The following is a 21,875-nucleotide window of genomic DNA, read 5'->3' as shown; positions in this document are numbered from 1 at the left end:
TTCCTTGTTTGGGAAAACAGAGAAGTTTTACGACAGATTTCAGATTTACTAGTGCATTATTAAAATTAATGTTCCCTTTTCAGGTTCGTACTTAAATGTGACTCTGAACACATGTATCCAGTGCAAGAAGGGAACATATCAGTCGGAGGCGCAACAGACTACCTGCGTGCCGTGCCCCATTAACACCAGCACGAGAGGACCGGGAGCTGTAAGTATTTATATTTACCCCTTTTAGGAGTCTTTAACTTTTTTTGTCAGTTCAAGTCTCGCTTGCGCAAAAAAATATCGACCTACAAAGAGGGTACAAAATAATGCAGCTTAATAGTACATTACTGCAGACGCCGGGAAAGAAGGGCTTGCCGGGTGAGTAGGTATAGCCTATAGGATAGTGATACGAAGTCGGCAAGACCTTTTCACGGCTAGGCATGTATAGTGCTTTTCTCAAACATATGCAATGAAATAAAAGAAATCACCACTCAAAAAAACAAATGATAAATATCAACCACCAATAGCTACACGACAAAAGTTGTTTAATTTTCCTTCCAATCCTGCCATAATGACTTTTTTTCTTACGGATTCGTCCGTATTTCGCGTGTGTAGTGTTCGAATAGACCCTATTAGGGCCATTATACACAACCTGATAATAAGAATCTCAATTTCAATAAATAAAATAAATGTAGAGGATTTTAAATATTGTCTATAGTCTCTGGTGACTTACGTATAGACAAGATTTTAAATTTATTCATCAACACATTGAATCATACAGATTCGTATTCTTAATATCAGTACCTACGTTCGTGTATAACAGGCGTTAACACGGATATTTTGGTCCGATAACCATTCATTCACTAAAAATATTAAAAAAAAAATAGAATTCGGCTGTTTAGCCTGTTCATAGACACAGACCCCATGTTTACATTAGAATTAAAAAAAAAAACTTCCCGGCCTAGGCCTTCAATTTCGTATGAAATTCCTTTACAGTTCTCTGGAGTTGCTCCGCCCTAAACGTGATACTTCGAAGCCTGATATAACGCCCGGAGCGACGACATTTCATTGCATGTTTGAGAAAAAGATATTACGTATTACGTTGCCAATGGAATCAGTGATCATATTTTTGTTTTCATGGTAGCGTATTCAAGCCAATATCAACTGAAATGATCTTGCTATTGGGGAGTAGATACGAAGTTTTCGTACACGTAAAGTACCACCCCTACGTTAAATAGTCGTCTTTTCTTTCCTATAGAAATACTTAAAATTAGAAGCAACACACAGGCGATAGTAAATAAAGCCTCAAACCTCATATCTACCGACCGTATTCTAGATCATTCTGTAACTAATATTAAAACGATATTCTAAACATTACAGACATCAGAATCGGAATGTACGAACCCATGTGAGATGAGCGGCCCAGAGATGCACTGCGATACCAACGCGTATTGTCTTCTCATCCCGGAAACCAGCGAGTTCAAGTGTCAATGCAAGCCTGGATTCAACGGCACTGGAAAAGTTTGTATAGGTAAGAAAATAACTAAGGTAAAACCCTTCCTACCAAAGCATCTAAATTCAAATAGATTCGTTATTTAGGCCTTGAATTGTACCCACATAGGGTAAGTGGATTCTCAATAGGGTATTTGACTTCTAGTCAAATCAGTTTCTTATTTCGAACTGTCAAAACGATTTTGCTACTATGAAATTTATATGAAACACTAGCATGTGACGTAACAATCAAATTACCTACTCTTTATAGTTATATACGGGTTTTAAAATAGAATTAGCTAAAAATAACAGCTGTCTACGTTTATTCTCTTTTAATCTTCTGGTGCTTTATTTCATGGATGGTGTAAAATAATTTATTTTAAATACAGTCCCTATTGTACCCTATTGTTAACGCTTAAAATTCAGTCATCCATAAATATACGTGTCAGCACTATCGAATGATGCTGTTAATCTGGCGCTATTAAGTACTTAATAAAATTAAAGGGCCTGAAGATAAAATTAAAGGGTAAAACTCGTCGTGGTTAAAGTATTTGATGGCTCATATCGTCGACAGATATGCACTTAAATTGTACCTACGTAATACAATCGAGGTATTAAATATAGACACTGATAGAGTGCCAAAAATATGTAGATAAAGTGTCATTCAATAGAACTTGCTAACTATGTAAACAAAAGTTACTAGTAAATTGACATTCAGTATCAATCTTAGTATGGCGGTTTGTTTACATAGTTAGCAAGTTCTATTGAATGACACTTTACCTACCTACACGACCTTATTGCTCATTCATTAAGGTAGTGTGTAAATATACATATTTTTGGCACTTTGTCCGTGTCTATATTTAATATGTACCTTGACTGTAAATAACTCAGGAACAAACTTTCGTAATAGATTCACCAATCAACTATAATACTTCACTAATAAATAATTATGAAACTTACCAAGTTACGAAAATAGTAGGTATACCTAATAGTTTGCCGTTCAATATCTTCGCATTATTAGTTCAAACAGGATTCAAATTTCAATAAACACCAGGAATAGAAGGCGGTTTCATCATTTTCATCTCAGTAATCGAACGAGCGAGCGAAGCGAAGCGAAGTTCTTATCGAACGAGCGAGCGAAGCGAAGCGAAGCGAAGCGAAGCGAAGCGAAGCGAAGCGAAGTTCTTACATTCGACTTTGATCACGCGGCTGGCTAGCGGCACGTCTCGGCATTTCGATGTTTTTAAGCTGAACTGTCAGAAGATAGTTTGATACTCAATAACTTAAGTAAATTTGTTCTAATTTAAATGAAATTGGGTAAACGTGTAGTTGAGGGCATTATATTATAGTCATTAAATTATGAGCAGGCCCGATCAAGAGGTTATTGAGCTAGAAGAGCTTAGAAGGCCAAAAAGCTGTTTGTGAGAGGTCTTGCTATTCTGGTAATTTTTTTGCAAGAAACATGGTCGAGTTTAGTATCAAATGAAAGTGCTCGACTTACACTTTTATAATATCGTTTTTAAATTTACCATTTTGAAATAATTAGCAACATAAAAATAAAATAGAATAAACATAATATATGTATTTGACATTTGACAGGAAATATTTCGGCTTAGCACAGATACAGTTTATTTTAATCTCTATGGTGGTGACTTAAATTCAGGGGAGAGACAGCCGTATACGAAGCCCTTTATTCGAAAAAATAGCGCCATTTATATTACTTAACGCTAAACTTGTAAATGGCGCTTCAAAATTGATGCAAAAAAGCAAATCTTGTCAGTAGAAAAAGGCGCGAAACTCAAATTTTCTATGAGACCATATCCCTTCGCGCCTACATTTTTTCTACTGACAAGATCTGCTTGGCCAACTATATAATACATACTACTCTTTGCTTAAATCAATCAGTTAAGGGCTCCACAGACCTTGCAATAAATCCATTGCCACCTATAGAGCGACATAAAATAATAGAAATTAAATAAAATGGAACTCAAAAATTTCCATACTAAATTGTTGCCGTGTGTAAGCATTTTACGTCAAAAATGTGACAGTTACTTACGTAGAAAGTGGCGCCCTCATTTATTTTCTATTATTTTATGTCGCACTATACGAGTACCTAAGTAGGTGCAACAAAGTCAATCGCTATATATTTTTTTGTTAACCGCGAGTTCTCAGTTCGGGGCGAACTACTAGTTACTTACTTTGACGTAGGCGTACCTACTTCAAATAAGAATCTATGTACTTTTCAAGCCACTTTCGTATGTCTCGATGATTTCCTATGACAGGTATATGTTTGATTTGTAAAGGTCATGCCACAACGAACCTCAAGAACATGGATACAGGCAAAAGTTGCGTGAAGTTTTACTACGTAGTACCTATCTGCAAAATAAACCTGTGAGTTTTAACTGTCGCCCGCGGTACGATCTTCAAACCTTCAAGGCAAGAGCGTTCTCCCATCTTAAGTGCCAGCAACGCACTTGGCGACGTTAATTGTTTACCATCAGATGATTAGCCTGCTCGTTTACATCCTATATCTTAAAAAAACCGGAGCTCTGAAGCTGTGTTGAAAATATTTTAGCGCTTAAAACGTGACGCTGACACAATTTTACTGACACATCACTCCGCAACCAATGCGACAGCATAATTTTCTTCAACATGTTCAATCCATATTCCTTTTCAATCTGCTAAACTAATATAATCTTAATTATTTACAGACGTGTGCCTAGAATTCTGCGACAACGGCGGCGAGTGTGTTAAAGACGCGCGAGGCGAGCCGTCCTGCCGATGCACGGGCTCGTTCACCGGCCGCCATTGCAGAGACAAGAGCGAATTCGCGTACATCGCCAGTGGAGTCGCCGGCGGTGTCATCTTTATCATATTCTTGGTGCTGCTTGTATGGATGATCTGCGCGAGGTGAGTCAAGTTCACACATGTATAATTATTATTTGTAACTATGTATACAATTATTGTATAGTTACAATTGGTGACGACGCATCTATTGAACTCGATCTTCACCAACCTAACTATTTTAGAAGACATATTAACTCACATTTATAGACGGGTCTAACGCGAAATTTATTCAATTACCTTTAATGATTTGATGATTTGAGTTAATATGTGTTCAAAACGCGAAGGTTTTAAATATTATATTTTAGAAGAATTGAAACTTTACACGCTCTAAAAAAAGGTAAACAAAATTAATTCTAGCTTCACTGCAGATTTATAATATGACGCCGAGTGATAGGTAACTAGCAATTATCGCAAAATTCGAAGTCAACTTCGGGTGTCAAATACCTACTTATAACTTAATTTAAATATAACAAATTTAATAATCTAATTCGCCTCCTTATTCCATAAAACACACCTCAAAAAAGTGGATTTATTAACATACATATAGCATCGTACAATAGTAACGTACCGATCACATGCGAAACCACCACAAAGAAAGAGCTAAAACCCAATATAAAAAGAGGGCAAAAAATAGCTTCGTTGTCGGACAGCACCATACGACTCGATCCCGTTTACAACGATTGCGTTTCGTATCGAATTTCCGATCGCATAATTAAGTGCGCCACAGACTGGCAGAATGCGCTGCCTGACATCCTAACGGTTTCAATAGCATTTGTACGCTATCGAACTCCAAAGGCACCCAGTACCGAAGTAATCCGACAAATGACTGATACCGACCGGTATGTGACCGGTGTAAGTCGATTCTGCGTAGATACGGGAGCGTACCTTAATTGCTTTTTAGATTCTTACCTACCTCTTAATTTAATCAGGAAAAACAAGGAAATTTGTTAGGCAAGCCGCGTACTTTCACATGCCTAACCGATTATATAGGCCCTCGTAGACCATTTCGTATAAATATTTAACGATACGTCCCCTGCCCATGCAAAGACCCGATACGCTCATCGAGCATGTTGTTCAACAATAGTGTATTACTCAGGTACTGGTCTCGAGCAAAAACGTCAATTTTTTTACGAAGAGTTTGCATTTCATCAGGTGACAAGCAAAAGTCACTAAGTACCACCACAAGTTCATAGTCATAGTGAACCATATTAGTACGAAAAAAAGGTTGATTTTTGTTTAAATATTTTATAGTAATTAGTGACTTGTTGCTTGTCACCTGACGATTTTATTCGATTCAGTTTAAATTTTGATAGCGTTTCCAGTAATTTACTTATTGTCTACTATTAATTAGGTGTACAGGACCTTCACTAGATCTCCATACCAAATCTAGAATGTGCCCAAGAAAATGAGATTAATGACCGAAGTGTAGGCCTTGTTTATGCGTTTGGTTCGTAATCTCTGAATGTTTTTTTTTAACAGGTCGACAAAGAAGAAGGAACCAAAGAAAACACTAACGCCAGCCATCGACCAAAACGGATCTCAAGTGAACTTCTACTACGGAGCGCACACGCCATACGCGGAGTCCATCGCGCCCTCCCACCATTCCACATACGCACACTACTACGACGACGAAGAAGACGGGTGGGAAATGCCTAACTTCTACAACGAAACGTACATGAAAGAGAGTTTGCACAACGGAATGAACGGAAAAATGAACAGTTTAGCTCGATCAAACGCTAGTATATACGGGACGAAGGAAGATCTGTACGACAGACTAAAGAGGCATGCGTACCCGGGTAAGAAAGGTCAGTAAGTTTTGGCACATAGATTAGATGCACCTTTTATGTTTTAATTGCAGCTTTTGCACGCTAAAATGCTGGTTGGCGTACATTTGTTTAAAAGCCTCGTTTAAAATATTAATACTACTTTTAAAACTAAATATTGGGCTTAAGATATTCAAAGTACGCATTCGCAGTATTATAACGTATTAAAACTATTAACAGTATTAACAGTACTAGAAAAACATTGCTATTTATCGCTCTATTGAATACTGTCTAATCTAATCTAAACCTGCACTTGTGAATAACAATTGCGGCACTAATAGATAACTTAATAAAAATAATGTGGCAACGGACTTCCATTACGCAAACGTACAATTAATATTTGAGAATTCCTCATGTCGAGGAAAAACATTATAGTCGGTGGGACGTAAATAGTTACGTTATTAAACAATATACTGCCGTATTCGAACTTCAAGATATTCACAAGAGACCTACTAGATACATTCTAGATACGTTAAGGCCCCAGTACACAATGGGCCATCGCCGACCACTCCAAGGGACGCATTTACGCGTTAGAGGGAGCAAGTGATATTGCTATCTCATTCTACCGCATGGCTGCGTCCCTTGGAGTGGCCGGCGATGGCCCATTGTGTACTGGGGCCTTTATAGTTTAGATTTCAACTAGTTCTCTTTTGCAGCGCAATTCGGGCAACCAATGTCACTTTTACGTTAGATAGAGTTAGATATCTATTAGATGTGAATTGGATCTCTAAGCCATATTTTGTGGAAATCTTTCAAGAGTATCTCCAGAATCGCGTAAATGTCAAATTTGACAGGTTAGATCTTAAACATATCGTTATCGTATCTTGGCGATGTCTAAAAGATATCTAACAGATGTTTATTTCTAAATCCGAATCGGGCCCATAAGTAACGGCAAAATAATATTAACCAGCAGAGATAAAATTATTCCGTTGTTTACTTGTCAAATAAATAGTCGATTAAAAACTAATTTTATTGGAACTCGGACATCAGAGTTGGTTAGCGTAGGTACAGCATGCACCGTAGTTTTCTGTCTGATCTGCGTCAGAAATTGAGTCACCCGTTGAACTTCCATCCATTTTGTTATATCAATAACAATCGTTATCAGTTGACGAGTGTTTCAATTTTTGAGCATACACACACAAGCATGCTACGATAAGTATAAGAATATTCTATAATGATGATGCAATTGCTGTCTTGTTGTCTTTTCAGATAAGAGTGACAGCGACAGTGAGGGTCAGTAAACATTATAAGGACTGCGTTATGTCGTATTCTGGTCAAACTACATAATACTATCGTACTAGTTTAAATTCTCGGTGTATCCGAGCAATAATAGTCAATATTATTGAACTGTATAGACTTGCAATTATTGCGTGAAATGACCGACGAATTGTAGATGTTGTATTCAGTTAGCTTTAGTTTTTATTAGTTGTAATTTTTATTAAAAGAATGTGTATTAACACACTCACTGTTTAATAGTTACAGCCCCACCAAATATATTATTATAATTTATGTCACAAACCAGTATAATGGCACACAATAGTGATTTTTACGCAAATGGCTTTAGTTTTTTTTTCTGAAACAGTGAATGTGTTGATGTCCTGAGATTATGATCAACGAAAGAAATGCTCAAATAATTTTAGGCGATCACTGCCATATCCGCGAGCAGGCTTTTGCAAATTATAAATTGGCAGTTTTTTTACAATACCTTAATTTCCAAAAATATCAAATGATATTATTGTATATAATGCAGTTTTTTTGTATATTTTGATATCGACAGAAATATTATTGATACATAAGTTGACGATTTTAGTCAAACTGTTTTTGTATTATAAATTATAAACTGGACTGTATTTTCTACGTTAACAATGAGTATGAATGGGTGTGTGAATGTGTTATACCTCGGGAGTGTAATGTACAGAATGATTTTATGAGAGTATTGAGAGTAGCGAAATAAATATGTAAAGTATAATATCATGGTACGCATAGTGAAACAAATAAATTATTATTATATCAGTACATTATGTATAATTAAATCGGTTACTAAATACGTAATATTCATATTCACAATGGGATAAGTACATCGTAGGTATACAAATGAAATAATGCTTTAAGGTGTGAATATCTTAATCATATTAGGGAAAGGTAATTGATGTTATCTGACTTAGAACTGCTAGATCTGAACAAAAAGGGTACTTTTATGTAACTTTAAAATAACGGCCATGGTGTTCATATAATCTTGTTGCATACAACGTAATCCTAAGCAGTTTTGTATTGTTTCCATCTAAAACCTAAAAGAATAACCATATTGTCATTTAGTCAATTTATTCGTTTGTAATATAAATTAAGTACCCAAAATTAAAAGAATACTCATTGAATCAATCGTGAGAGGTCGATATACATCCATCACATTTTATTACCACATTTAGTGATTAGGTACGTTAACAGTAAATATTTTTTACAAAAACTTTAATGGTGTAATAAATTTTATAAGTATTTTTTAACTCTTTGTTTTTTTCATTCCCTTTAAATCCTGTGGCTAAAATCCCGCTGTTAAGCCAACCAATCGTATAACTCCACTCTTTAAATAAGAATTAATAAACGAAATAAGTAAAATATAGCTGGTCAACCAAATCTTGACAGTAGAAAAAGGCGGCAAATTTGAAAAATGTAGGCACGAAGGGATATCGTCCCATAGAAAATTTGAATTTCGCGCCTTTTTAGGGTTCCGTAGCCAAATGGCAAAAACGGAACCCTTATAGATTCGTCATGTCTGTCTGTCTGTCCGTCTGTCTGTCCGTCCGTATGTCACAGCCACTTTTCTCCGAAACTATAAGAACTATACTGTTGAAACTTGGTAAGTAGATGTATTCTGTGAACCGCATTAAGATTTTCACACAAAAATAGAAAAAAAACAATAAACTTTTGGGGTTCTCCATACTCACCGGTTTCAGTGGAGGGCTTACAGGATGGTAAGGAAATAGCGGACATGTTTGCGGGCAGATTCAAGGTTAGTCCCTTGACAGTGGAGAATGTGCCCAAACTTAGTATTAAAGGCATTTAAAAAGACTGATGTTATGCAATTCAATACTAATGATATTATTCGCGTCTTAAAAACGATGACCAAAGGCAAGTCACCAGGATACGACGGTCTAAGTATTGAGCACATTCTCCATGCAGGACCGTGGATTGCTACTAGGCTATGCAACCTGTTTAATATGTGTATTCGGTATAATTTTATACCGGATGCACTTATGAAGACGGTTGTAGTGCCTATTGTTAAGAACAAAACCGGGAATCTGGGATCTGCCAGCAATTATCGTCCAATATCGCTAGGTACAGTGGTCGGTAAAGTGTTTGAGCGGCTGCTGCAACCTTTGATTCAGGAGGGGTGTATTATAGATGACGCTCAGTTTGGTTTTCGTCCTGGTCTCTCAACGGATTCAGCCATAATGAGCCTAAAGCACACGGTCAACTACTACACTACAAGAGAAACATCAGTATATGCATGTTTTCTCGACCTTAGTAAGGCTTTCGACTTGGTAAATTATGATTTACTGTGGAGTAAACTAAGGAAAACTACAGTTCCTACAGAGGTCACCAATCTGTTGAGATACTGGTACGAAAACCAAACGAACTACGTAAAATGGGGCGAAACGACTTCTAACGAGTATAGGTTAGAATGCGGTGTTCGCCAGGGGGGAATAACCTCTCCGGACCTTTTCAACCTCTACGTGAATGACCTGATTGTGGGGTTGAGGAGCACCAGAGTCGGATGTCACGTAGGTGGCATCTGCGTTAATAGTTTGAGCTATGCGGATGACATGGTGCTCCTCAGCCCCTCGGCTGAGGGCCTCAGGAGGTTGCTTCAGTTCTGTGAGAAATATGCGATTTCTCACGGAATGAAGTATAATTGCGATAAAACTGAATACCTTATATTTAGGGCAGGAAAGGGTCCGGAGAGGATACTTGATGTATTTTTAAACGGGTTACCTGTTCGAAGGGTGCAGCAGTTTAAATACCTCGGACATATACTAACCGAAAACCTGAAGGACGACAAAGACATCGAGCGTGAAAGAAGAGCCCTATCAGTGAGGTGCAACATGCTCGCGCGCAAGTTTGGCAGATGCTCCGACGAGGTCAAAGTGACGCTTTTTAGAGCATACTGTCAAAGCTTCTACACAGGGCAACTTTGGACCAACTTCACCAGGAAAGCAATTAACACCCTAAGGGTTCAATATAACGATGCCTTCAGAATCCTGATGAAGTTGCCAAGGTGGTGTAGTGCATCGAGTATGTTTGCGGAGGCTCGTGTCCCCGATTTCTTTGCCGTAATTCGGTCTAGAGTGGCGTCCTTTTGGAGTAGGCTGCGCAGCTCTGAGAACTGTATCCTTGCCATGATTAGTGAGGATTTGCACAATCCAATTTGTAGGTTTTGGCTGTCTCTGCACCAAGATGCGAACCGGAAGTAGTTTTAAGTTCTATTCTAAATTGTAATTTTACTTTTTACATTTTTTGTCTTTTTACAGGTAATTTTTGTATTGTTGTATTTCGCTTTGTGTGTTTTTATATGGGTGCTTGCCTGAAATAAAATCAATTTATTTATTTATTTTTATTTATACTTCGAACTGAAACTCAAAAAATTGTTTTTCATCAAACCCATACGTGTGGGGTATCTATGGATAGGTCTTCAAAAATGATATTGAGGTTTCTAATATCATTTTTTTCTAAACTGAATAGTTTGTGCGAGAGACACTTCCAAAGTGGTAAAATGTGTCCCCCCCCCTGTAACTTCTAAAATAAGAGAATGATAAAACTAAAAAAAATATATGATGTACATTACCATGTAAACTTCCACCGAAAATTGGTTTGAACGAGATCTAGTAAGTAGTTTTTTTTTATACGTCATAAATCGCCTAAATACGGAACCCTTCATGGGCGAGTCCGACTCGCACTTGGCCGCTTTTTTCTACTGACATTTGATTTGACATTTGATTTGATTGCCAGCTATATATATAAACTTGTAGCCAACAAATAAAGGTCATCTGAGGTAAGAGATTACAGAAATTTCAAATAAAACTGGTACTGTGTCAAATGTCGAGCGATAATCTGACATCTGACACGATCACGTAGTGCCACGCCTCGATCTGTGGTGGAATACTTTCAGACAATGCTGATAAACAATTAAACAGGCCAGACGTCATAATAAGTTGCTGATAAGCAGACACGCATAAAACCAGAAATAGCTTTGTGGTATAATAACTATAATAAGGCTGTTATATATTATACCCATAGCCAATATTTAGGCCGTTCTAGTGGCTAAGAAAAATTATAAATATTTTAACAAAACTTATACCTACATTTTTAAAAGATTTTCGTTTCACTATTTTTTTTTTTCGCAATTTGATAAGTATACTTACTTGCGACATCAAATTGCGACAAAAAAATAATAGTGAAACAAAAATCTTATTTGCAAAGAATAAGTTTATTTATCTATTAATGTGATATAACCGGATAAAACAGAATCAAGTTGGCTATTATAGTAGCGCAGGAGCCTCCCGTTTATTGGCAAAAAGTGTAGATATCAATTTTAAGTTACTAATGTAGGCTACATATTTAAGTAAGTTTCCATTTAACTATGAAATACCTAGTGTCTGTTGTCTTTATTTTGAGCATCGAAAATCGCTAAATGCAATGTAAAGGGTAAAACGTTGGTGCAATTAAAATATTTAAATTAATTCAATTATTAAATTTATTCATAACGTTACACAGCCAATCAATAACTCTAAATACAAAAGATAATATCAAAAATACTATCAACGTACCTTACATTAGTACTGTATTAATATTAACTACTTATATATGTAATTACTTAGAGTGCTTACTATAGAAGTCCTTCATGTACTTGGCTAGAGCCTCTACTTCCTCGACGGTGACGGCATTGTACGTTGAAGCCCGAATCCCACCGACATCCCTGAAAAAAAAACGGATCATAGTGACTGCGGGAAGAAACTTGTGAACTTGGAATTGAAGCATATCAGTGGGTCTAGTGTATGCAGATTTTCGCATTCGCAATCACCAGTCTCTGAATTCCTAGTAAATATTTCTAGACGCCCTGGGGGCCGATTTTTGAATTTCGATCGCTCGATTTCGTCACTCAAAAATCGGTGGAAAACTGCGAAATGCTGATTTTTGGAATACAAGTGATAGAAATTGAGAATAGAGTGGTATTGACCACTCGTTTTCAATTCTATTAGTAGAATTTACATGCCTAGTAGTGGAGATATTACTGAAAGAAATACACGAAATCGAGCGGTCGAATTTCAAAAATCGGCCCCCTGAAGTGCGTTCTATAGTAGATATTAGGCTTGTGCCTGCTCGTTCACTACAGAGAGCGCTCCGCTCTCGGTCAATCGGTCAAACGAACTAGTTCGCTCTTTTAGTTCCTTTAGTTCAGTTCGGTCGTTGAACTTGTTGGGAGCCGGGAATGAATAGGAATCGGTTTTACACTCGATTTTTTTCCAATCTTTGGTAAATTCAAATTGTATGATATGATTATGTCGATATTAAACATTAAACACCTTAACTCAATAAAAAAAAATTAAAATGTATAAAAATATTTGTTTTTCCATCATACTTTTCGGGCTTTGGCGTGTCACGTCGTTTTTTGTCCCGTTCGCACTTGTGCTAGCGACATTTTGAACCGTTTCGTTCCCACCGTTTTCCGTTTCACTCAGTCAAGCGCTCTCCAATCCCACTGAACGAATGGACCTAAAGACCGATTAAGAGCGCGCAAAAAGATTTAGTTCCTTTCGGTCCTTCACGGGATTTCATTCCTAACAGTTCTTAGTTCGCGACCGACACAAGCCTAGTAGATATAAGTAATATTGTCTTCGGTTACCGCGATAGTTACTCATGAAATAAAACTATTAAAAACGGATTATATCGCGTATATTGAATTTATTGGGATGTAGTATAAATTCAATACACGCGATATAATCCGTTTTTAATAGTTTTATTTCAAAGGTATAAGTTGTTACATCTGATTTTCGTTTTAAAAAGTAAAATCACATCAACTACCTATATCATAAATCGTGATACAGAAATAAATTCTCGTTAATAATGTAATGTCAATGTAAATTGCGATATCTATTGTAAGTACATCATTTATACATAGTTTAAAACACATTGTTGAAATGTCCAGTAAGTAATATTAACAAATCTACAAATCTACCAAAAACCGGTTGTAAACCAGTTCCATAAGATAAAGTTCTACTTATAACAATACAAAAATAAAAGTAAAACCGCTACTTGGAGATATTAACGCCTAGCAACAAAATATAATCATTGCCTTATCAGTCACCTTATGTTTGTAAAGGATTCCGCAAAGACGCTAAGATATCTCGTATATATCGATTAATATTGGCTATTATTGAATAAATACTTAGAATTAGCGCAATATCCGTAAATACATTTGGAAGTAAGAGGTATAGTTAACCAACTTGATTCGTAGGCCACTAAAGGACCATGTCACGATTCATTTGTTCTTCTTTTACCACAGTGCTTATTGGGTGATGTACCACTGATGTACGTCAGGTATTTGGGCGTTTTCTAAAATAAATATTGAAAACCCGATTCTCCCAGATCCTGGTGTTTTTGGGTTCTTTCAACTCAGAATCACTAGCATATTCAATTCTGATGATAAAAAAAATTGTCCCAAAATTTTGTATGAAAATTGTACATTCCACTACGTCACGATACATACAAGTGAAAAATTTTCTCATACTAAAAACGTGACGTAATGGAATGGACATTTTGGGACATCTTTTTTTAATGGTAGGATGGAGAGTGCTGTCGATTCTGAGTAGAATGAGCCCAAGAATGTCCAGATATGAAAGAATCGGGTTTTCGATATTTATTTTAGAAAAAGCCCATTTGTAGTTGTAGCGACAAGGCTCTAATAGTGACCTAGGAATCAAATTACCCCCCCTCTAGATTGTAGATACGAAAATTGAAATAATTCCATCATCTCCAATTCGTGTATTTTTATTTACCACTCATTATAGTAGATATTTATAGTCATTATACAAATGATTGGGCTGATATTAGGTATACATCTGGCAATGCAATGTTAGGAGCTGATCTGATGATACAGTCGGAAGTTGGCTTAAGGAACTACGCAACGAGACTCCATAGAAATTCTAGAAAATGAATTGATATAGGTACGTGTTTAAATCGACTGTAGTGGCAGCTTAAAATGGCAGTTTCCTTGAACTAATTAAACTAGTAGCTCTGTGAGCTGTAGACCTCGCGAGCATAACTTAAAACTGAATTGACAAAAACAAGCAACAACGGTTGCACTCCGGGAGTGCCGATAGAAGTGAAAACTCACCTCACTATGTTACCGACGCCCGGTAACACGATACATACGTTTAGCGGAGGTATTCTATTTATTTATTATATATTATGTATTATCATTCTCAAATAAGATCACACTTTTTCATTGACATGTTTATTTACATACTGCCATGACAACGTCAAATTATTTGAACATAGGTAAAGAGTCTTGAAAAGGAGTCCGCAACATAAATGTCAAATAACATTGAGTTTTTCTTTATTGATTTAAATGTCATTAAAATTATGAGTGGCCACCTTACGGGGCTTACGGTCACGTGATCGCCTTACGCCCCTGACGGTCACGTGATCGTCTTACGCTGTCTCGAGTTTATCATTTTTTTCCACCTCAAAAAGTGCCCAGCGCCGCTAAAGAAGCTTTCACTTCAAAAAAATTAATCATCCAACCTGCTCACAAAATTTTAAGTACGAGAATCGGTTAAGAATTGCGACTTGTAGAGAACATCCGGACATCATCATCATCTTCCTCGCGTTGTCTCGGCATTTTGCCACGGCCCATGGGAGCCTGGGGTCCGCTTGGCAACTAATCCCAAGAATTGGCGTGGGCACTAGTTAGAGAACATCCGGACATATGGACATGGGAGTTTGCTTTTCAGTACATGTGTTCGTTTGTCTGTCATTTTCATTTGTCTACTCTCAATTGCTCAAAGGTTGACTGGAAGAGATCCCTTATAGGGATAAGTTCGCCTTTGTACATTGTATATTTTCTTTTAATTGTATCTTAACCTGTCTTATGTATAATAAAGTGTTTACATACATACATACATACATATGAAAGCACCCAGGTGAAACGGAGACCTTCTCTAACGCTCCGTCAATAAAATATTGTATCAATAAGCCATATTTACCTGTGTCCCTTAAGCTGAATCAATCCTATAGCCTCGGCCCCTTTCAAAAACTCCTTCTCCAAAGCATCATTTCCTTGCGGCGAGCCGATCCTGAACGGAATGTTCATTCTGCTCCTATCCTTCTTGGCGACTGGGGCGTAGTAGAAGCCTTTGGACTCTTCGATGATGTTGTAGATGATGGAAGACTTCTTGGTAGCCAGTTCAGCCATTTTGTCAAGGCCGCCTTTCCTCTCGATCCATTGGAGCACTCTACCCATTATGTAGATGCTGAAAAAATATTTAAAAATATAGTTATCTTCATCTTTTTAGCTCTCTTAAGCGGCCCACTGATTAACAGTCCGCCGAACGGCATCGGCCTGTCAGTTAGAACTAAAAGTTGACAGTTCCGAACAACTGACAGGCCGATACCGTCCAGTGGGCCAAGGGTCCCCCGCTACCTCGCGAGAATAGGCCATATTTCTAGCAAGTAGTCTCTTTTTAGAGCTTTTATGTCCACGCGAAAGTGGAAATTCAATGGTCGCAAATATGCTGAGTTTACTGGTTTCTTATAATAAAAACAACCTGTTTTTCCGGGTTTTACAAAATGTCAACATTGTGAGGGATTGGAAGAGACCCCTTTTAGAGATAAGTTTGCTTTTTACTTACAATTTTTCTTTGTTGTTTTGTATTTTGTTATATAAACTTGTTATTATACAATAAAGTGTTATACAAACATACATAAATTATTGCTACTTGCTACGAGTTGCATTGTATGATAATTTGTTTGCGTGAACATTGTAAAAAGTGATTTCACGCCATCTACTCCACATACCATGTACTTTAGTGAGAGCGGAAAGGGGTGCGAATACAAGTACTAGTTAGTTCACTTACGCAAACATAGGTGGCGTGTTGAGGATAGAGTCCGCTTTGGCGTTGACGGTCCAGTCGAGAATGGAGGGGCATATCGGCAGAGCCTGGTTCAGGAGGTCTTCTCTCACGATGACCAGGGCTACTCCTGATGTGCCAATGTTCTTTTGAGCGCCTCCGTAGATAACACCAAACTAGAAAGAGGGATGGCCGTTTTCTAAAATAAATATAGAAAACCCGATTCTCACGGATCCTGGTGTTTTTGGGTTCTTTCAACTCAGAATCACTAGCATATTCAATCCTGATGATAAAAAAAATGTCCCAATTTTTTTTATGAAAATTGTACATTTCACTACGTCACGTCCATACAAGTGGAATTTTTTCTCATAATAAAACGTGACGTAATGGAATGGACATTTTGGGACATCTTTTTTTAATGGAAGGGTGGAGAGTGCTGTCGATTCTGAGTAGAATGAGCCCAAGAATGTCCAGATTTGAAAGAATAAGGTTTTCGATATTTATTTTAGAAAAAGCCCGGATATGTATAGTTAAAATAAAGCATGACGTTGAAGCGTCGCGGTATGCGAGCGGGATATCGCTTTATACGTGCATAGCGCCATCTCGCTCACACCTCCAGGGTGTGTGGATCATCAGAGCGATAACCACAACACAGTTGCCACGTTGCCAGTCATGCGAAATGCATCTTCCGTCTCATGTTTTGGAGATTTGGACACAGTTGGCAGCAGCCTGCTTGTTTTGGCAAGCCAGTGGAAGTTGAGTTCTATAGAAATGCCTTTCAACATCCACTGTACCTAATTAGCTGTACCGCAACAAGATGTCAATGTGATAAATTAGCTGTATGTAATCAACAAACAGCCTTCAAATATTGACACAACTAAACATGCAAAATATTAATTAGCTATAATTGTGTTAAATACTATTTGCAATTTGTTAGATAACTTCCAGTATCCTCAAAACACAACAACACTAATCTTATCAGCGACTTGACAACAAGATATATTATGATTGTATCATCTCTCTGAAGTACTGATGAAATCAGTTACCTTGGAAACATCAACTTTCTTGGACATGAAATTGGAGGACATATCAGCTACTAGCGGTACTCCTTTAGTATCGGGGATGAAGTCAAATTCAATGCCTAAAAGAAAAAAACATTACTTAATAAAAACCCCCTCTCTTCACATTAAAGGAATGGTGGTTAATGGACCACCACCTTGAAAAATAAATGTATAGATACATACAATCTGATTATGGCTAAGAAAGCCGATGGCAGATGAAAGTTAAAAACCGGCCAAGTGCGAGTCAGACTCGCGCACGGAGGGTTCCGCACCATCAACAAAAAATAGAGCAAAACAAGCAAAAAAAACGGTCACCCATTCAAGCACTGACCCCGCCCGACGTTGCTTAACTTCAGTCAAAAATCACGTTTGTTGTATGGGAGCCCCTCTTAAATCTTTATTTTATTCTGTTTTTAGTATTTGTTATTATAGCGGCAACAGAAATACATCATCTGTGAAAATTTCAAGTGTCTAGCTATCACGGTCCGTGAGATACAGCCTGGTGACAGACGGACGGATGGATGGACGGATGGACGGACGGACGGACGGACGGACGGACAGCGGAGTCTTAGTAATAGGGTCCCGTTTTTACCCTTTGGGTACGGAACCCTAAAAACCAAAAAAAAAAGAGAAAAAACTTAATACCTATTTATCATGCCTCAGTACAAATTATAAGCAGAATTGTAGCAAAAGTTTATTTATTACAAAAAGAATGTGGAAGAGGTATACTTAGTGGCTCTACCACTCAACTATAGACAGATGTTATACGAGGGTCATTTGAGTTGGGGCAGCATATATGATAGCTTGAAGGGAAGGCCAAAACTGGTTATTTAATATTAGGGCATTGTACCTCCTAAATAAAATAAGGACTAGCTAAGAGGGGCTATTTATTATACAATTGATTCTAGATATAACCGGAGTCAGACCTTAGATTTACAAAAGGTTTTGAGGCACCTTTACTTTACATTAAGCTTAAAACTTAAAAATCAAGGGCATATTGCTACCGAGTACCAAGTTTCATACACCAGACTTCTTTGCGAGGGTTTTCTTTACAAATCACATAAGTGACTTTCTTAAATTATAGATTAAAAATCTAACTTTGACTAAGTTTTTAGTACATTGAACAGATGACTGTATTCCCGATAGATATCAGGGTGGGCTTGCCTTTGTTACCAACCAGGTAGTTGGTATGTATCCAGGTACTATTAAACATTGGCCAGATTATGTAAAAACTATACTTAACAATATTTTTGCTAATTGATAGCACTAATTATAAGCCTAATGTGTCTCTGAGAATCTTGTATTGGGCATTGTAATTTGGAACAGAGTAATAAAATAATTACCATGTATAGTCTCATTTGTGCAGATGTGTACATAAGAAGCGTTGGGGTCTAGCTTCCACGTAGACTGATCAGGGATTTCCGTGTAACGGTCAGTAGGCGGCGTCACGATGTTCACCTTTCCATACTTCTTAGCTTCTTTAGCGGCCTTCGCTGACCAGGCGCCTGTGAGCAGTAACGAAGACATTTTAAAAAGGATTCGGCATTATTGTTAGCGATTATGTCTTTATTTCTTATTGGTACAAAATATTGGCTTAATTTGTAATAATTACCCGTAACAACATAGTCGGCGGTTCCTGTTCGAGAGATCAGATTAAGCGGGACTGCAGCAAATTCTCCTTGTCCACCTCCAGACAGAAACAGAATTTTGTAATTTGCTGGCACATTCCTAAAACAGAAAAGTGATAAATTTTGCGTGTTATGGTTTCTTCAAGGTTTTGATGATTCCGCCAATATCGAGGTTGGATAAGCCACAACCAATAATTATTACAATTTGACGATTATAATATTTATTTAGGTAGGTAATATAAAAATCTTAGTTCTCGTAACGTAACACGTCAAAAAAATTATCAAATCGGTACTTCCCGCGCAACTTTTTAAAAACTTTTTTTATTTTAGTGATGTTACAACAGTTAGCCATTTATTATTATCGGTTAATTTTATTTATGCGAAGTTCACATTGTAAAATAAACGCTTCTATCCGCTTTTTTTATATGATTAGAGTTTGTGCGGAAAGAGAAGAGTCGTGAAATGTATGGTATCCAATACATTCTACGACTCTTATTCTCTTTCCGCACAGACTAGTAAAAGTAGTAATATTAACTTTAAAAATGTTGATACGATCAATGGGTTATATATAACAATTTCTCAATGTCATACCTACTCATTTTGTTTTACAAAGACGAAATAAGAAAATCGTTTGTAACTATAATTTTATTTTATTTACTTACAGTAATCTCCTAACTACTGTTTGAATTTCTGTGTTTAAGTTTAAATAAGTGGCGGTCCGATGACTTGTTTCCAATAAACTTATTCCTGAGTTTTCGTAATTTGTAAGTTCTTTCTTGATGATGTCGTATACCTTAAAAAGTAAAAACACTGCTTAAAGAAGGTAGGTAGGTATGCGGCCGACAACATTTTTGCTAAACAGCAATTCATTCAGGCCAATTAACATAAATGTTACTAAATAATTGAGTATATTAAATGAAATATACTTATTTTTTCTATAATACTCACTTCTTCTGGTAATTTTGCTGGACCAGCACCGAAATTATGTATTTTGACCATGTCTGGTTCGTTTTGAATTATTGAAAGAGCAAAAGCACAAGTATCTCTCCCGAGATATCAATTGAGACTGGCCTACAAACTTGTTTGTTTGTACTTTGTCCCTCTTTCGTCGCGCCTCTCGCCTGATAGTATTCAACTGGCTCGGCTCATTGACCAAGTGTAATTTTATGAAGCGCTTGCGCTCGTTATTATCCACGTCCGCCGCGCCGATGTCATGATAACCAATACGATATGCATGTTGTTTATTATATTGTGTGCAAAATATCAAAATAAATAATCAAGTCTACTTTTTGCGCACAAGATAATACATAAAATAAAGATGCTGATTAAAATAAATTAAAATACCTCATAACAGCGATATCATAAATGTACCTAAACATGGCATACATACATACCTATCAGGCCAGACCAGAAGTAATTCATAGAAATGGCTACTAAACTTAAAAATACTAAATTTAATTATAAAAAATCAATGGTTCCAAATTAAAAAAAATAGATTTAACCTAGATAATATACTTGGTCAAGCAGATCTTGTCAGTAGAAAAAGGCGGAAAATTTGAAAAATGTACTGACAAGAATTGCTTGATCAGCTATAGCTCATCTATAGGATCCTACCATCTATGTCTGAGATACTTTGCTAGAATTTTTAAGGCCCTAGTACACAATGGGTCATCGCCGGCCACTCCAAGGGACGCAGCCATGCGGTAGAATGAGATAGCAATATCACTTGCTCCCTCTAACGCATAAATGCGTCCCTTGGAGTGGCCGGCGATGGCCCATTGTGTACTGGGGCCTTTTTATCAGAAAAACACGGCAACACTGGTGAATGATTGAACGAATGAAAGATAAGGCAACAACAACATCATAGATGGTAGATTCATTCACTCCGTCGTCAAATCAAGCCAAATCCAGTGTTGCCAGATCGTACCTTTTAGTACGGTTTTGCGTACTATTTTGGACCCTTGCGTACCTTTTTTGTCAGCAGCGTACATCGTACTAAAACCGTACCTTTTGATGTACGATTGTTTATCAACTTTTTTTTCGTTGTATTGGTTCAGGATGGTTTCTTCAGGGCAAAATATCTAATCTGACAACAATAGCCACCATAAAAAAGTACCATGTACTATAGAAAATACACGTTTCTTTAGTTGCAATCGGCAGTTGTGTCTTTCTTACCTGTGCTTTGCTAATAGTAATATCGTTTATTGCAAACCATGTTAACCATGGTACAATAGAATAGATGTTACAATGGAAATAGATGACATGGCACCCTGGTAGGGTATTGGCAATTATCCATAAAACTACATTAAATAATTTATGTGTAATATTATTAATATTGCTTTGTGATTGCTTCTAATGCAGTGCAGTTGCTCGAAGAATAATAAAATAAAAACGCTAAATAGGTATAAGTACCTAAGTCATGTCATGTCCATAAATCCTACTTGTTTATCTTACCAATCTTATTCACATGCATTTCTTTTTAATTTATAAATACCTATGTACATTTGCATATCCAGTAGAAAGTTACTTAGTCATCTGAGTGTATTTCGTTTTATTTGGCATTATTATCCAGGTTACAAAACTCAGGTAGTCAAAATTCAGCCGGCCATTTATAGCCGGTCAAACAACTTAGTCAGTATAAAATGGCGCAAAATTTAAGTTTTCTATTGGACCATAACCCTTCGCACCATTTTTTTTTCAAATTTGCCGCTTTTTTCAACTAACGGAAATGGCTTAACAAATTTTATTTTTCATGTACCTATCCTTTTTATGTACACTACACTTATAGTTGGTCAAATCAATTTGTCAGTCAGTAACAATCAGGAAAACTAATCATCCACACACCATACCCCCCACCCACACACCCACATATAAATATTGTTTCTGTAAGAACATTTTACTAATAAAAAAACCGTA

The 21,875-nt window shown here is 36.9% G+C and overlaps 2 protein-coding genes across 3 annotated transcripts in view; one reads left to right on the top strand and one right to left on the bottom strand.

The window, feature by feature from the left end:
- The window catches only part of LOC134649523 (sushi, von Willebrand factor type A, EGF and pentraxin domain-containing protein 1), a 118,226-nt gene extending 109,579 nt beyond the window's left edge, over positions 1–8,647 (top strand). For both annotated transcript variants that reach the window (XM_063504284.1, XM_063504283.1), the window contains 5 exons: positions 84–208; positions 1,366–1,516; positions 4,188–4,386; positions 5,803–6,128; positions 7,356–8,647. In XM_063504284.1, coding sequence (XP_063360354.1) covers positions 84–208; positions 1,366–1,516; positions 4,188–4,386; positions 5,803–6,128; positions 7,356–7,387 — 833 coding nt within the window. In that variant the 3' untranslated portion in view covers positions 7,388–8,647. The remainder of the gene's footprint in view (positions 1–83; positions 209–1,365; positions 1,517–4,187; positions 4,387–5,802; positions 6,129–7,355) is intronic.
- Positions 8,648–11,880: 3,233 nt separating this feature from the next.
- On the bottom strand, positions 11,881–20,052 carry LOC134649596 (probable phosphoserine aminotransferase). The gene is made up of 8 exons (XM_063504416.1): positions 19,908–20,052; positions 19,622–19,752; positions 18,944–19,059; positions 18,675–18,836; positions 17,317–17,411; positions 16,277–16,446; positions 15,407–15,673; positions 11,881–12,117 (listed from the first exon to the last, which is right to left on the bottom strand). The coding sequence occupies exons 1-8, from the start codon at positions 19,956–19,958 to the stop codon at positions 12,012–12,014; spliced, it is 1,098 nt and encodes a 365-aa protein (XP_063360486.1). The 5' UTR covers positions 19,959–20,052; the 3' UTR covers positions 11,881–12,011.
- Between the last annotated feature and the right edge of the window lie 1,823 nt (positions 20,053–21,875).

The sequence above is a fragment of the Cydia amplana genome, chromosome 7 (assembly GCF_948474715.1).
Source record: "Cydia amplana chromosome 7, ilCydAmpl1.1, whole genome shotgun sequence".
NCBI classification, from domain to species: domain Eukaryota; kingdom Metazoa; phylum Arthropoda; class Insecta; order Lepidoptera; family Tortricidae; genus Cydia; species Cydia amplana.
The sequence above is the reverse complement of the archived record's forward strand: the minus strand, read 5'-3'. Positions and strand labels throughout refer to the sequence as shown.

What these genes read in the sequence shown, in the direction of transcription:
- LOC134649596 (XM_063504416.1), bottom strand. Translation starts at nt 19,958, where the DNA reads ATGGTCAAAATACATAATTTCGGTGCTGGTCCAGCAAAATTACCAGAA. An exon ending in CGCCGACTATGTTGTTACGG is followed by an intron (nt 18,837 to 18,943) that starts GTAATTATTACA and finishes TACTGCTCACAG; the next exon opens with GCGCCTGGTCAGCGAAGGCC. An exon ending in ATTCAGCTTAAGGGACACAG is followed by an intron (nt 12,118 to 15,406) that starts GTAAATATGGCT and finishes TTTTTTTTTCAG; the next exon opens with GGATGTCGGTGGGATTCGGG.